Here is a 16566-nt window from a genome sequence, read left to right as displayed (position 1 = left end):
CGTGGTGGCTCACGCCTGTAATTCCAGCACTTTGGGAGGCAGAGGTGGGCGGATCACGAGGTCAAGAGATCGAGACCATTCTGGCCAACATGTTGAAACCCCATCTCTACTAAAAGTACAAAAATTAGCTGGGCGTGGTGGTGCGCACCTGTACTCCCAGCTACTCGGGAGGCTGAGGCAGGAGAATGGCTTGAACCCGGGAGGCAGAGGTTGCAGTGAGCCGAGATTGTGCCGCTGCACTCCAGCCTGGCAACAGAGCGAGACTCCATCTCAAAATAAATAAATAAATAAAAATGCAAATACCTTGGCCTCACCCAAGGCCAATTATATTAAAATATATGCAGTGCAGTGGGGGCAGGGGAGGCAGTGTGACCAGATATTAGTGTTTTTTAATAGAAAGTGTTGCAGGTGATTTCAAATATAGAGTGAGATTTGATAACTTGTGATGAGGGACTTTTTATTGCTATGTCTTCATTGTCACCATTTGATATGCTCCCTTCTGTCAGCTGCTTTATAAAGGCTTGCCAAATGATTGATGGACTGGACATCCCCTATTGTATTTGCCCATCCCTGAATCCTGAATGGCATTAAGATGGGTCTGGTTCTAGATTGAGTCATGTTGGTCTTCATTTTCTTAGCACAGGTGCAGCAGTGAACAGCAGTGAGAGTCTCCCTCCATCCTCGTCTGTCAATGACATCTCCTCCATGTCCACCGACCAGACCCTGGCATCTGACACTGACAGCAGCCTGGAAGCCTCGGCAGGACCCCTGGGTTGTTGCAGGTGACTAGCCGCCTGCCTGCGAAACCCAGCGTTCTTCAGGAGATGATGTGATGGAACACACACACACGCAGACACTCACGCACACACACAATTGCAGACACACAACATCAAGAAAACAGCAAGGGAGAGAATCCAAGCCTAAAATTAAATAAATCTTTCAGCCTGCTTCTTCCCCAGGGTTCTGTATTGCAGCTAAGCTCAAATGTATATTTAACTTCTAGTTGCTCTTGCTTTGGTCTTCTTCCAATGATGCTTACTACAGAAAGCAAATCAGACACAATTAGAGAAGCCTTTTCCATAAAGTGTAATTTTAATGGCTGCAAAACCGGCAACCTGTAACTGCCCTTTTAAATGGCATGACAAGGTGTGCAGTGGCCCCATCCAGCATGTGTGTGTCTCTATCTTGCATCTACCTGCTCCTTGGCCTAGTCAGATGGATGTAGATACAGATCCGCATGTGTCTGTATTCATACAGCACTACTTACTTAGAGATGCTACTGTCAGTGTCCTCAGGGCTCTACCAAGACATCATGCACTGGGGTACCACATGGTCCATTTCATGTGATCTATTACTCTGACATAAACCCATCTGTAATATATTGCCAGTATATAAGCTGTTTAGTTTGTTAATTGATTAAACTGTATGTCTTATAAGAAAACATGTAAAGGGGGAATATACGGGGGGAGTGAGCTCTCTCAGACCCTTGAAGATGTAGCTTCCAAATTTGAATGGATTAAATGGCACCTGTATACCAATTTGTAGAAAGAACATATGTGATACTTACGTAAAGTGTGGGGGGAGTGGGTAACAGTTTTCAGGCACGAAATGGTTTGACCTTTAGAAGGCAGGTGTGAATAAAAGCTGTGAGTCTTTTCTGTGACGGTAAAGAGTAGGAGAGACTGGAGGGCAGTGTGCGGTGTGAACTAAGACTGAAAGGAGATCACTACCCAGATACTAGGAGACACTGGTGTCCCTATTTTAGAGATTTGGCCCTATTCCCATCTGTCATTTCTCAATTACTGGTCACAACAAGAGGCCACTGGAGAAAGTGGCAGGTGGTGAAGCAAGGTTATTGTGTGTGCTTTTGATGATAAGAATCTCTCTCTGGAACTGAGCAGAATTGCCTCCGTGTGAATTCCTTCAACAAAAAAAATGAGCCTGCCTAGACTACTTTCAGATTATGGATTGTGTTTTCCATGTGTGGGCTGCTTCCCTGATTCATACTCTGCCAAAGTTTTATTTTGAGAAATAATATTACTTTCTTCTTCTGAAATAAAAAAAAATTAATAAGAATGAAACCCCCAAAGCACAGTGTGAGTCTCAGGTTAGCATTTGAAAACATCTCCAGAGACATTGTTATTCCTCAGGAATTTCCCCGATTCCTTAATGTGGCTGATGTTTCATGTTTATTTATTTATTTTCATAAGTATGAGCAATCGAAGGGCTGATCATCGGAGTTTTGTACTGCAGTAGATGTAAGAGCAATAACTCTGCCCATAAATTTACTGCTGCCAAATAGTTTTAGCAATATGAGTTTTTCTTAAAAGCCATGAAGCATTAATGTCAATGTTTAGCAAAATCTCCTGAATTTAGCTTAAATTAAATGAAAGTGCTTTCCTGAGCACTTAAGGAGGCACTGTGAAACATCTTGGTTATATACAAGGCAATACCAAGGTGATCTCAGCAATAATCAGGCTTCCCTTCTTATTCACTTCGAAGTATCCATCACAGTTATTTGCACTCTGACCATGTTGGTGCTCACCAGAGTGGTGATATTTCACCTGAAGAAGTGAAAGACAGGAAGTGGATGGTTGATGAGTGTGAACTGACTGGCAAATAGAATATCCCCAAAACAGAGCAAACAAGAATGCCAGTGCTCTGAAAACTGCCTTAAATATAATAATAAGGAACTTTCTTTCTCTCTTCAAGCAATAGAGACCACAGGGAACTGCACCCACCTGCACCATCGCCATGCCAGTGGTGCTGCCATTCTTAGATTGTTTCACACAGTTGGATTCAGTACACGTGGTCATTTGTTTAAAAGAGAAGAACATTCCTTTGTGCAGCTTGTCCCCTAGAATAAAAATGGCCCATTTTCTCTATTTTGCTACCTTTTTTTTGTTAATAGTGCAGACAACCTGATTGTTAAAAATGCCTCCTCAGTCATATGAGCTCCCTCTCTTTCATATTCCTGTTTGTTTTTTTTTTTTAAAAAACTTCTCTCTGTATCTCTAATTCTTTACTGATTTTTCTTTCTCTGTACTTTTCTCTTGATATATCTGTGGCCTCTCCCCTCCCTTGCTTTATACCACATGGGATTAAGTGTGGAGAGCAGGAAGCTGCTTTAAAGAGAGTCTCAAGGGGAATTTCATCAGCCCCAAGATGACATCACAAGACAGAAGGAAGTCTCCAGCCAGCATCTTCAAAGTGCTTGACAGGCTATCTCTCATATCTGCAGAAGTGGTGAATTTCCCCCTCAGATTAAACCAGGCAAGAACTAGACAGGGTCCCTCCCCCGCTGTTAGTACCTTCCCAAAGCTCAATTAGTCTTACACCTTCTGTGCATGGCTCTTGGGAGCTGGTTAGCTTTAGCCAGATTTCCCTTATGGACAAGAGAAAAATGGAACAAATTCCTCGAATATAAGTATCATTTACAAATAGAGGTAAGGATTTGGCCCCCAGAATTTTTGCAGGATCAGTTTTATTAGGTGATTAAAGCAAGGCAGATGATGGAACAACAAAGAGAATCACCACTTTAAAAGCCCCCCAGCCCTTTGCCTGCTAGGTCTGCTTTCCTATAATATCTCTAGGAGGTGATGATATTATCAAATTCACAGAATATAATATGCTCTGCATTCACTTGTCTGTCTTAACACACACACACACACACACACACACTCACACACACACACCCCCCAAATATTTCTTAAATAGTCACCTGTTATTTCCCAAGAACATCCCAACTTTTCAGGTAGGCAAGTGTCAAGTCACCTGGACAATATTCCTGAAAAAAGTGAAGGTTCTACCCGGGGTTGGGGCTCATTTTGGAATATGAAGTTGGCACTCTGAGGAGCCTAACCTTCTGTTAGGCTTCCTTTGGGGCAGTTGGTTTGCAGTGATCCTTAATAAATAGTTTGCAGTATTTCGTAGGAAGGATGGCTGTGTACTCATGTGCAGGGAGAATTAAACTGCTGCAAGAGTTTGGCAAAACCACCACCACTTTACTATTAATACGTCTTTACTATTTTTATATGTGTTTTGTGGGTCAGCGTGTTCAATTTTAAATAGGAATACACTAGCCTTACAACGGAATTCCTTCTTGTGGAATAAAAACTGATAATAATCTTTCATCTTCAAGAATCTGACAACTGAGTTTTGTAGGAATGTACCCCACAGTTGGACCAGAGCCTGGCCAGTTCCCACCAATTGGAGTAAGCTATTTAATTGAGGGCTAAGAAGCTCGATAGTTTTTTCAATCTGTTATCAGAAAAATATTATCTAAAGACACTGATAGCAGCTGAGTGGTAAAACTGAAAGTTGGCCTTAGTAAATGGAACTAGTAAAAAATAGATAAAAATACATAAAACCTTTTATGTCCTGTCAAGGAAAAAAAAACAATAAGCAAACTTGACTTTTTTTTAATTATAAATATTAATTGCAAAACCTAAATTATACAAAATCTATTTCAATTTGAATCTCTTAACATATGAAAAGCCACATCTTAAGTGCATTATGCTCTGTAAGGCATGTTATTAGCCAGCTTTGCTGAAAAATGTTATCTTCTACAGCTCAGAAAGAGGAGTAAAATTGCTCTAGAAATTTTTGATCTCAGCCACTTTGCGTCCAAAGAGGAACCCAACTCTCCACTCACAATCCCCCACACACATTTTAATTATAAGAGTTCAACATTTTCCACAGATATCATTAAGCCAAGCAAGGAAACTCCTCTCTGTAAAAACAACAAAAAAGTTACAATGTAAATAGTTATTTTAGCCATTTTCTTTGTGATTAGAGGATAAGATTTTGTTATTTCTTTTGGCACTTAGTCCTTTAACTATCTGAAAATGGCTCACTTTGACCTGTTTCTTTGGTCAGCCAAACTGAAGTGAGGGGCCTCTGTTTATATATAGAATCTTGTATATGTAACTTTACTTATGTGGGACCAATGGCCAGTATATTCTAATGGACACAAATCTCCCAATCCTTATCTAGAATTATCTGTTCACCTTGCCATGTCCATCTTGCAATGAGACCTAACTTGCACCTGCCTGTTTTTCTGCATGATTGGACTCCAAAGACTATTACCAATGATGAGAATTGTCCTGTGTCAGTGTTTATAAAATGGACTTAAAGCACACACACATGCATACCCACATTCACATGCACCCTTACAGTTCTAGATCAACCCTGGAAGGCAAAACCATGTACGTCCAGTTTCTTTGCAAGGTCTGAGCAGTGAGAACTAAATTCAGTCAGTCTAATGGGTAAAATGCAACCTCAGTGATGCTTAATAAGGATTTGAAATCATTCAAGTCATTTCTGTGTTCTTTCTCACACCCTTTCCTTTCTATTTTCTTAATGTCTGTGGAACAAGGGGATGAATCGGGGGAGAACTTCTGCTTCTTTTGACTCTTTTTAGGTAATATGGAGTCAATATATTGTGATTTCTGTTTCTTATGGATTATTAAAATCAGAGGAAATCTGCTTCTCTCAACATAAAACTAAATCCAAACCCAGACATTGTTGGAGTTTGCCTGTTGACAATGGTTATGATGCTGCTCGTTGTCTTGAGTTGCATGTATCGACAGTAGCTCTGAAGGGTCTCATGATTTCATTTTGGCAACTGGTAAAAGAAACTTGTAGTGTGGTCTGATTGTGCCAGGGAATAAATAAGAAATAAGGAATGACCTACTTTCTCACCTTGGGTCAAGAGTGTGTGATATGAATGTGACCATGTAGAAATCTGCGTTTTCATTTGACACTGGTTTCTTCTAAAAATGACCTTCATTTCTGTCTGTAGATACTAGTTGTATATCTGCAATTCAGTAATTTCTTTTTAAGGTATAAAATCAATGAAGAAAAAAAAGACCATCTTTTGGGGGGCATTAGGTAAGTAGAGCAGGGTTAAATTTCCTAGATTAATTATCAGATTCCTATTCATTTTAACTATTTTCCAAGAGGAAAGGCAAAAGCCTTTGTTTAGCTACATGATATCCAACTTTACTATCTCAAACTCCTTGGAGAATTAAAAATATATATGATTTTGTGGCTGGATGAAGAGGTCACTGCACTTGCATTAGTTTACTTTGCAGTGTTTGAACAATGTTGAGGAGTGGCTCTTCTATTTCTGTAAGTAATGTTTTATTTAACCAATTAACTATTAGAAAGCCTGGAAGATAAACATACACGTTATTTTGAGTTATCACATTTATCCTTTTACCTAGTTCCTGTTGGAATATAGAAAGCAACGGCCTTTTGTTATCTCTGGAACAGCTTCTATCCTAGTTTAAATCACAGATCCTTACTCTCTTTAAAAAAGGTCAAGCATAGGTACCTAAAAATACCCACAATAATAAGAAGGGAAATTGCATTCCACAAGATGATTGCTCTTAAAGAGTCAGAAGGAGTTATTGGTGCATTCCTGATACCATAAATGGTTACCAAACATTTGGTAATTTTGACCAAGTTCACAGTAAGGAGAAAAAAGGGTCTTGGACTTGCTTTTCTCAAAGATTACTTACGGAGCAACCAACCTAGAAGGATGAATCTACTTGCCAATAACAACACTGGATCACAGCCAAGGCAGAGGTTTTTGACATTCCCAATTCATCACGGTGGTGTTTTGTATTTGTAACACGTCTTTTCTCCATGGATGTTGAAAGGCATGCTTGGATGACACATGCTAATAGTGAAACACACTGAAAGTCCCGCCATCACAGATCACCTTGTGTTGCCACTCTATGTGGCAAGTCATCTGTCCCAGTTCCAGACTAAATTTCAACTGTTCAACCATTTACATCATTGTAGTCTGTTTAAGGCACTAAAAATGTGCTGTAGAAATTTATATTTCTCAGACACATGAAATGTGATGACACATCCAGCAACAAGTCAAACACTCCTTTGAAATTTTCTGCCTAATGTCAAATATTTCTTACTTTTAAAGACATTCCTATCCTGGTGTAAAACCCAACATAAAATAATTTTAGGGAATTTAAGGAATTTAAATTTCACTCCATGGAGTACGTGGCTTTATTTCTTCATCACTGAACTTCTAGTAATGTTCTTCACCTGATCTTGTCTGCAATGTTTAACCAACGGTCCAGATCATTTGCAACTCAAAAGCAGGTACAAAATGTTATCCATCTTAAAAACCCCTCACATATTCCCTAGAAGAGCGTCCCGCACATAATTCGCCTTCCATTAACACTTGTGAACCCATCCTGGTGAAAAGATTGCCTATGGACTATTATACCAAAAAATCAATTTTTATAATGCAAATAATATTTTACACGGACCAAGAGAATTCATAATATTAAAGTATTTCTTTATAAAAGGAAGGTTTTCAGAAAGCAATGGCCTATTCCTTCATGTTAATATATTGCGAACTTGGATTTGGTGTAAATCAAGCCCTAAGAATATTGCTCTGAATTTCTAGCTTAATTTCTGAGCGACATTCTAAAGCAGTTCATTAATTTACTCCAAAAACATTTCTTGGACACTTCGGTGTAGGAGATATATATTGCATGGTCCTTAACCTAAAAAATTCAGAGTTAATAAATCTTTGTTTAAAAAAACTAAAGGAAATATTTTTATTTCATTTATTTGCTATCTTTTTGCATAATGTATTTAAATTAGTGGTGTGACTTGCACGAGTCCATTTTTATTATTTGCTTAAAGCAATGAAACAAGGAGTCTGCTTCTTTCAATGTTCTCATTTTGTCTAATTATATAAATATACTTCATGAATCAGCATAAGAGAATTTTGAATGTTTTCCATTACAAGAGATGAAACCACTTTTAAAAATTATTTAAAATTTAAAATTCATTTTAAAAATGCATGGATGTTCTTTTCCGCATTGCAGAAAGTTTGCTGTGATATATGGTTCCTCTGAGAGCTATTGGACCTAGATCCTGACTGAGCATGGGGCTTATACTTTCGGCATCACAATCTCCAAATTAGCAAATGATATCACAATGGGTACTGAAGATTCTTTGCAGTGACATTCTTACATGAAGCCAAATCTTTGGAGTTTGTTCAGTCTATGGATGACTGTTGGAACCCTAAAATAACTTAAAGTAGAATTTGGTCATTTATTGTTTTTTTATTAAAAGGTCCAACTGAGAACATCCCTGAACATCTGAACCAGAAATTTGACATAGAGCTCTAAATATTCACTCATTCATTCATGCAACAAATATTTATTTATCAAGCACGTCAATCATCCAAGGACTATTCTAGGTACACGTAGTTGTGATGAAGTCAGCAAATCTGCCTTCACATGGTCTGCATTCTAGTGGAGAACTCAGATAGAGGTAAGTACGAAGACCACAAAGCAGGTTAAAAAATAAAGTGTGAAAGGGATGCCATTTTAGACAAGGCGGTCAGGGCAAGCCTCTCAGAAGAGGTGATAAGTGCTCAGAGACCTGACTAAAGTGAGAGAGTGAGCTATTGACATGGAGAAGGGCATTTCAGACTCTGAAGAGAAAGCAGGGGCAGGCTTTGGAGGGAGAGCTTGTTTATATAGACGAGGAGGGGCAAAGAGTCTTGTGGATAAAGCAGAATGAAAAAGAGTAAGTGGGATTGTAAATGAAATTGGAGAGAGAACCAGGGGTTCTGGCAAGATCTTGAGACTTTATTCTAAATATGGGAAGATGGTGGTTAGATTTGAAAAAGGAAATCATATAAGCTAAATTTTCTTTTTAAAAGGATTCCTTTGGCTACTGAGTAAAGAGGAATCTTAGGAAGAAAAATAAGAATGGGGACAAAAAATCCATTGTAGGATAAAACATTAATCCAGAAAGACATGATGGGGCTTAGACTAGGAAAAGGAGATGCTGAGAAGGATTTTAATTCTGGACCTATTGTGAAGGCAGAGCTGACAAGATTTGCTGATAGATTGATATTGTGATATAAAAGCAAGAGATCAGAAATGACTCTAGATTCTTTTACCTAAACCATGAAGTAAATGATGGTTCAGTTGACTGAGATGGTGAACAATGGGTTAGAAGAACATTGGGGAGAAAATCATGTTTGTTCCTGGAATATCAGTCGGAGATGTTTATTAGATATCCAAGTGGAGGCCGGGCACGGTGGCTCACGCCTGTAATCCCAGCACTTCGGGAGGCCAAGGTGGGCAGATCACGAGGTCAGGAGATCGAGACTATCCTGGCTAACACGGTGAAACCCCATCTTTACTAAAAATACAAAAAATTAGCCGGGTGTGGTGGCACGCACCTGTAGTCCCAGCTACTCAGAGGCTGAGGCAGGAGAATTGTTTGAACCCAAGAGGCGGGGATTGCAGTGAGCTGATATCAAGCCACTGCACTCCAGCCTGGGTGACAGAGTGAGACTCCATCACACACACACACACAAAAATCCACATGGAGTAGCAGGAGTGTCTTGTGAGCTGGAGTTCAAGGAAGAGGTTGAGCTGAAACAGAAATCTGAGAGTAATCAGTTTATAAATAGTATTAAAAGCCATGAGTCTGTATGAGCCCACCAAAAGACAGCGTAGTTAAAGTAGAGAAAACCAAAGATGGAGATGCCTCTCACTCCAACATACAGACCTCAGAAAACAGGAGGGTATTCCAGAATGTTCAGTGAGGTAGAGGGAAAACCAGGAGTGTGCTGTCCTGCAAGCCAATAAAGAAGGTGTTTCAAAAGTGAGGGAATGGGCAGGGGTGGATTGTTATTGAGAGGCTGAGTAAAATGGAAACTGAAGATTCACAGTTGGACTAAATCCGTCTGAAGGTCATCGATGACCCCAATGAGAGCAGTTTCTATGCAGTATTGAGCAAGAAAAGAGTAACTCAAGTGAGTTCAAGAAAACATGGGAAGTGAGGAAGTAGAAATGGATACAGAAAATTCAAAATATTTTTCTACAAAGTGCAGCAGAAGAATGATGTAGAAGTTGGAGATAAATGTGAAATTGAGAGAATTTTTTAAAAGCTAATATAGCATGGTTAATAGTGCTGGTGGGGCTAACAGAGAGATAGCAAAAGTGATAATGCAAAAGAGAAAGGGATATTTATTTGATAGAGTCACATACTTGAAAAGGGTGGAGGGACAGGCTCCAGTACATGGGCAGAGGCGCTGGCCCTGCACAGTAACTGTAGCAGGCTGTGAGGTGGTGTGCACAGAAGCAGGTAGTTTGGGAATATGGTGACGTGATGGGCATAAGTACATACTCATCTGATTTTTTTTTTGGTCTCAGTAAAGATAGAAGTAAGGTTGTCAGTAGACAATGAAGAGTTTGTGGAAGTTTGAGAAGTATGAAATGGACCTTGGAAACTGTGACAATAAGTTACTGGACAGTGATGAAAACCATGCGAGCCATATTCATATAAATACAAAGGAACACAGGTCAACATGGTGGTCTTTTGTTCTCCAGTGGTTTAGTTTTTTTAGGCACAGGTTAAGAGTAAGAAAAAATTAGTTTTAGTTTTATAGAGTTGCATTTTGTTTCTTTTTAATTCTCAAAAGAGTAGTACAGTGCTGGGAGAGTCAATAATGGGATTTGGAAGTGGGGCAATAGAATAATTATGAGAAGGAACCATAGAAGCTAAGCTGGTCAAGGAGGGAAGTAAGGAAATGGGGGATGATAGTCGGTGAAAGCTTACCAAGTTGGAGTGATGGTGCTAAGGGGAGTGACTAGAGAGAGAAGAAGTGATGACCACAGCGTGGGATGCTTGAAATGGAACTGTTGGTGATGCCAGTGATTAGTCATGACACAGTACGCAGTATAACCATGAGTGTGGTGGCTGATGTTCAGGCAGCGGCAGAACAAGATTTTCAAAAGTTGTCAAGGAGCTGAGTGGCCAAGATGGTGAATGGAGTATGAGTGCAGAGGGTGAGTGGGTTAGGTGCTAGAATATTCAGTCAATGATAAGGAGACATGTGCTTGTAAGAAGGTCATTAGAGAGGAAGAAGGATTAAAGGTCTGAAAGTAGCTGCAAATAGCAAAGCAAGATCTGTCTCCCCTTCAGGCCAGTGATATGCAGGTTGTAGAGAGGAAGACAGCTAGGCTTGAGAGGGTTGGAGGGAAAGTGGTGTCTTCAGGAGGCAACCATGATTCAGAGAAGAGGACATAGGGGAGGGTGATGGCGGCTGTAAGATCTAGAGGAGATAGTGGAAAGGTCCTAGGCAGGGGGAGCCCATTGGAGACAGAAGCAAATGAGAGAATACACTGGGCAATATGGGGATAAGCAAATAGATGAAGGAAAAATGGCATGGGAACTTGGACTATTTTGGCAACAGGTAACCAGCGATGAGGGCATGATGGCATGACCCTGGGGATCACTTCAGTGTGGTGCATAATTAATCTAGTGAATCATGAGGGGGTAGGGAACAGGGAATGGGTGTGTGGAGAAGAGAGAGCTGGGATGGACAACCTCTATTCACAAGTACAGGTGGGATGCTCGGGGCTTCCCCCAGAAGTAAGAGACAGTTTTGCTCTAAGAGAATGATGCCAATTTGGTTTGCCCCCTAACAATTCACTGTTCTCCTGTTGCCCTTACTCCCTATTTAAGAAAAGGCTGGCCTCACCGTGGCTTATCCCTCAAGAGGCCATACAGACAGCAGCTATACAGAAGTTTATAAATGAAAGAGTATCATTCAGCCCTGTACCTGAGCCACAAATGGTGCTTTAAAAACCACACTTTTCATCAGCTAAACTTTTTACTGGAAGATCTACAGTAGGCTCAGTAGATTTTAGCTGCCTGGGGAACTGTTAGTTCTCCAAGTCACTTCAGAGCAAGAGGCCCTTAAGCTGGGCAGTTCTAACTTTCCACTCATTCCCCACTTGTGCAGTTAAGAAGACTATAAAGAGAAAATGAAACAGACCTTTGGGAGCCACAGTTCCAGCACTCCTTTCCTGTAGTTTGTGAGTTCAAACAAGGCAAAATGTTTCCAGCTCTGCATGCTTTCTTTGAATAAGAGAGTAGAAGCCGCGTGGGTACTAAGTGTGTTTTCAGGTCTCATGGTGTCCTGCTAAGGTGTTATGCACAATGCCATCTTGATGGCATGAACTTGGTAGGTCATGTTTATTTTACTGAAAAGACTCCCTAGGGTCTACCCTGAAGGCACATTTGCCATGCTGTTCCATGGGCTAGGAAGGCCCCTTACCAAACCTGCAGCTCTGATGACTTCCTACTGGTCTTTAGGACTCACACCAAAGTCATGGCTCTGCAGTGCTCTCCTGAGCTTCATCTTTATGGTCTCTTTAGTTACTTCTATAGCACATCATATAATATGGCAATAACTGTAAATTTATGTACCCCAGAGCCCTCAGTTTATTCATCATAGCCCTCAGAAACATTCATTGTATTTTATCCAATACCTTTAACACCCAACATCATCTTTAGTGTAGACATGGATAGAGTTGATGAAGGACAGTTACACGTAGCTGTTTAGACATGATTTTCAGATCACGGATGTAATTGCATTATCTCAGAAAGAAAGAGTGATTTGGGTTACTTTCCTTGCCATCAATCCCTGGCAGATTATCTGGCAGGTAAACTTAAGAGTCTCTGAGACCAAGATATAATTATATCCTGTGCTGGTGATCATGATACTTTTAATGCTGGTCAAATCCCTGAGTCCAGAACCTTGCTACATTCCTTAGAAGCTGAAACACTCTTTCAATAGAAATAATTTGAGGGCTGATAGTTTCCATTTAGTGAGCACTTACTGTGTTCCAGGCACTATGCTAATCCCTTCACCTATTGTACTACATTCCTCATAAAAATATGACAAGGGAGGAACTATTAACCCTACTTCCAGAAAAAAACAAATTTAGGCTTATATATATTACGTAACTTAAGTTCATAAAGCTATGAGGTGGCAGAGCCGGGTTTGAACCCTGGTCTTAGATTCCAAAACTCATGCGTATGGTACTCTAATCAGAGTGCAGCTCTGCGGTGTAAGGAACATTGGGGTTTGTGGCAAGCATTACATTCTTTAATGCTCTCCTGAATTTTCAAGGTGTCATGATTATATCAATAATATAAACTACCCAGCCTGGGAATGATTTTTTGAAGGCTATCCTAGCTTGAGAATCAATGGGAATGATTACTTAAACTCCACTTGGAGATTTTAGTCATTTCATAATGTTACATGTAAAATCATGTTTCAGTGGAACTGACATCATAGGCAATTCTATCTTAAATGTTCTCCAAAGGATACCCAGACATCTAGTTTGAATAGTGACGCTAACATCTGCAAGCAAATCCTTTCTCTTGAGTTTATAACTTAAGATTCATTTTAATTACCTAAATAGTTTTAAAGAGGCATATACAGGATGCAGCAAATGAAATCTTGATACTACCTACTTTGTATCCGTATTGATTTCCAATTTATTCTTATGTTAATTGCACTTAATATTGTCTAGGCTTTTTGTTTGACTAACGGAAATCCAGATGAACATGCTGCTCATGGTATCCATTGATTAGTGCCATCATCACTGAAATTGACAATTAAAATTGATATATCATCCCTCAAATATCACAGGCCACAAAACACTCTGTGTGTGTGTTTGAGTATATTTGCATTCCCAAAAATTACTGCAAACTCACTGTGCTGACATTCTCTTTGGCATAAGGCATGGAGGGATTTAAGAGCAAGAAGATACGATCTTGGCCCCTTAAGAAGCTCCATTTATCAACAGAGTTATCAATGGAGCAAAGTGACAGGCACTGGGATAAGCACATTACATACCACCATTAACCATGGCAACATCCCTACTTTGTAGGAGTTATTATCTCCACCTTGTAGATGAGATCAGACAAGTCAAGTTACCTGGCATTGCCATGTATCTTGCATAATGCATGTTGAGAGGCAGATCTAGGTTTGAATGGCTCTCAATTTTCTGCTATTTCTACTTCACCACTCTTCCTCCTAAATTGCTTCTTATTTGATAAAGAAAATAATCAGATGTGGGAAAGACAGAAAGAGATATATGTGAATGGGGGCACAAAAAGCAACTTACACTGATTTGAGATTCTGGGAAGCTTCATGAGGAAACTGACATTGATTTGGCTCTTAAAGGATGTTTGCAGCGTACCAGCTAGAAGGAAGGCAAGCAAGAAGGACACAGCAATAGAAAGTGGAAAGTTCTAGAGGTATGAAAAGGCATGGCAGGTGTGGTGGGAAGTGGTAGGAGACAAGAATGAAACTGGAGGTAGGGCCTTTTACACTATGTGAAGAGCTTTGTCCTGGGCAAGTGACAGTCATCATATGTAATTAGCAAGATCAAGCTATGGTCAGATGAATAATTTCGAAAAGGCAGCCTGCAAAGGACAAAAGTACAGGAGAGATGCTGAAACAAAACGCGCTGGGTAGGATGCCTTCATCAAAAGGTAAGTGAAAAGTGATTAAAGAGAGCAGATTAAAAAGGCAAAGATGAGTGGAAGAGATAAGCTGGTGGGCAAATTTATGAGTGAAGAAGGGAGTAGAGAAGAAAAATATGAGTTGGCTGGGCATGGTGGCTCACGCTTGTAGTCCCAGACAAATTAAGTGACCTATTGCTATGCATCTTGCATAACTTTTGGGAGGCTGAGGAGGGCAGATAGCTTCAGCCCAGGTGTTTGAGACCAGCCTGGGCAATATAGTGAAACCCTGTCTCTACAAAAAAAATACAAAAATTAGCTGGGCATGGTGGTGTATGCCTGCATTCCCAGCTACTCGGGAGGCTGAGGTGGGAGGATCACCTGAACCTAGGGAGGTCAAGGCTGCAGTGAACCGTGATCATGCCACTGCACTCCAGACTGGGTGATAGAATGAGACAGTGAGACTGTCTCAAAAAAAAAGAAAGAAAGAAAGAAAGAAAAATATGAGTTAACATTTATGGAGTCCTTTGTTTTTTTTTTAGACAGAGTCTCGCTCTGTTGCTCAGGCTGGAGTGCAGAGGCACGATCTTGGCTCACTGCAAACTCTGCCTCCCAGGTTCACGCCATTCTCCTGCCTCAGCCTCCCGAGTAGCTGGGACTACAGGCGCCCACCACCACACCCGGCTAATTTTTTGTATTTTTGTTTTTTTAGTAGAGATAGTGTTTCACTGTGTTAGCCAGGATGGTCTCAGTCGCCTGACCTCGTGATCTGCCCGCCTCAGCCTCCCAAAGTGCTGGGATTACAGGCGTAAGCCACCATGCCCGGCCCCTTTTTGGATTCTACTAGCAGCTGTGCTCAGCCTAACCCAAGCTATCTCATTAAGACCATATAACAACTCTATGAGAGTAGTATTTTTATTATTCCAATTGCACAGAGGAAAAAAAAGTTAATGCATGGAAGGTTCAGTAACAGCTGGCAAATTGTACATCATTTGAACCCAAGCAGTTTGAATATCTTTGTTTTCTTACTAGGGCATCATATAGCTTTCTGGATGAGTCTGAGGTTTTTATCAACTATGATAAGGACTGGAAATAAGTGAAAAGATATGAAGGGAGAGTTATTAAGATCAATTTTCACATTTTGAGTTTGAATTTCCTATCGTATGTCCAGGTGGAAGTAATTGGTTAAATAATTGGAAAGAGAGAGAAAAGGGAATTAAAGAAATTATTGCTATAAAGATACTGGTTGACACCATAGGACCACAGACACTTGCTCAGTGGGAGAGTAAAAATAAAACCAAGACAGTGGCAAGGATGAAAGCAGTACAGACCACTTTCCCTCTTGAAAATAAATAAACACATGCAAGCATTCAACCTTCAAACAACACAAACCCCATAAACTCAAGTATGTAGTCTTTATTTCCGATTATGCTTTTTGTAACTTTTTGTTCTACTGTGAGAAAGATTATTTGCCTGGCTTCTCAAAACCATTGCCTTATTGTGAAGAACTGTTCTCCCAAAACTCTAGCTCCAAAGAGCCATGGGTTTTTCTAGAAAATTAGCATTGCTGAGGTTCACATATTTGCCAAAATTGGAACTTTAGGCATTCACCTTTTAAAATTATTGTATGTTTCAGCAGGAAAGACTGATACTGTCAAAATTAGAAGCAAAATAGTTTGTTTCTTCTAAACTTTTCTCCTTCTCCTCCTGCAGCCCGGCCCCCTCCCACTATCTTCTTGCTGCAAACCAACTTTGCCAGCTGTAGTAGGGAGAGAATCCCAGATGGCAATAGCCTGAATGAGAAAAAAAAATGTCACTACATGACACATACTCTAGCAGTTTCACTTAGAGGGAAACAGTAATACCATTTCACTGCTGGTATTCTAAAGTGCAGTTGTTGGGAGGTGGGAGAGGTTTGAGTGGGAGACAGTTGCTCATGTGGGCATGGTTTAGCAAGCATTGTTTCCCAATACCCAAGTAGCAGGAGAATTCCTCTAAAACTATCCAGCAGTTAAAGAGATTCAGTCCAGAAGGACAGAGTAATTCAAAGCCTGAATCGTTAAATGCCATTCTTTACCATTTTTTCTTCTCTAAGGAGCATTCTGCATTGGCGATACGCACTGAGGATCTGGCAAGGTAGACAGTGGGCCTCAGAAAGGGACTTTCTCATGGAGTCGCAAAGTTCCTATGTCAAATCGCCTCGCAAAAGCAAAACTGAGTGGTGCCAGGGGAAGAATT

General features: G+C 40.3%; 1 protein-coding gene across 16 annotated transcripts in view; it reads left to right on the top strand.

The window, feature by feature from the left end:
• MAPK10 (mitogen-activated protein kinase 10) overlaps positions 1-5690 on the top strand; it is a 587630-nt gene extending 581940 nt beyond the window's left edge. For 11 of the 16 annotated variants that reach the window (XM_054553377.1, XM_054553375.2, XM_054553374.2 and 8 more), the window contains one exon: positions 644-5690. In XM_054553377.1, the coding sequence (XP_054409352.1) occupies positions 644-786 (143 nt within the window). In that variant the 3' untranslated portion in view covers positions 787-5690. 16 annotated transcript variants of the gene reach the window in all.
• The last annotated feature ends 10876 nt before the right edge of the window (positions 5691-16566 follow it).

This window comes from Pongo abelii, chromosome 3 (genome assembly GCF_028885655.2).
Source record: "Pongo abelii isolate AG06213 chromosome 3, NHGRI_mPonAbe1-v2.0_pri, whole genome shotgun sequence".
Taxonomy (NCBI): Eukaryota; Metazoa; Chordata; class Mammalia; order Primates; family Hominidae; genus Pongo; species Pongo abelii.
This window is presented reverse-complemented; position numbering and strand designations above follow the sequence as displayed.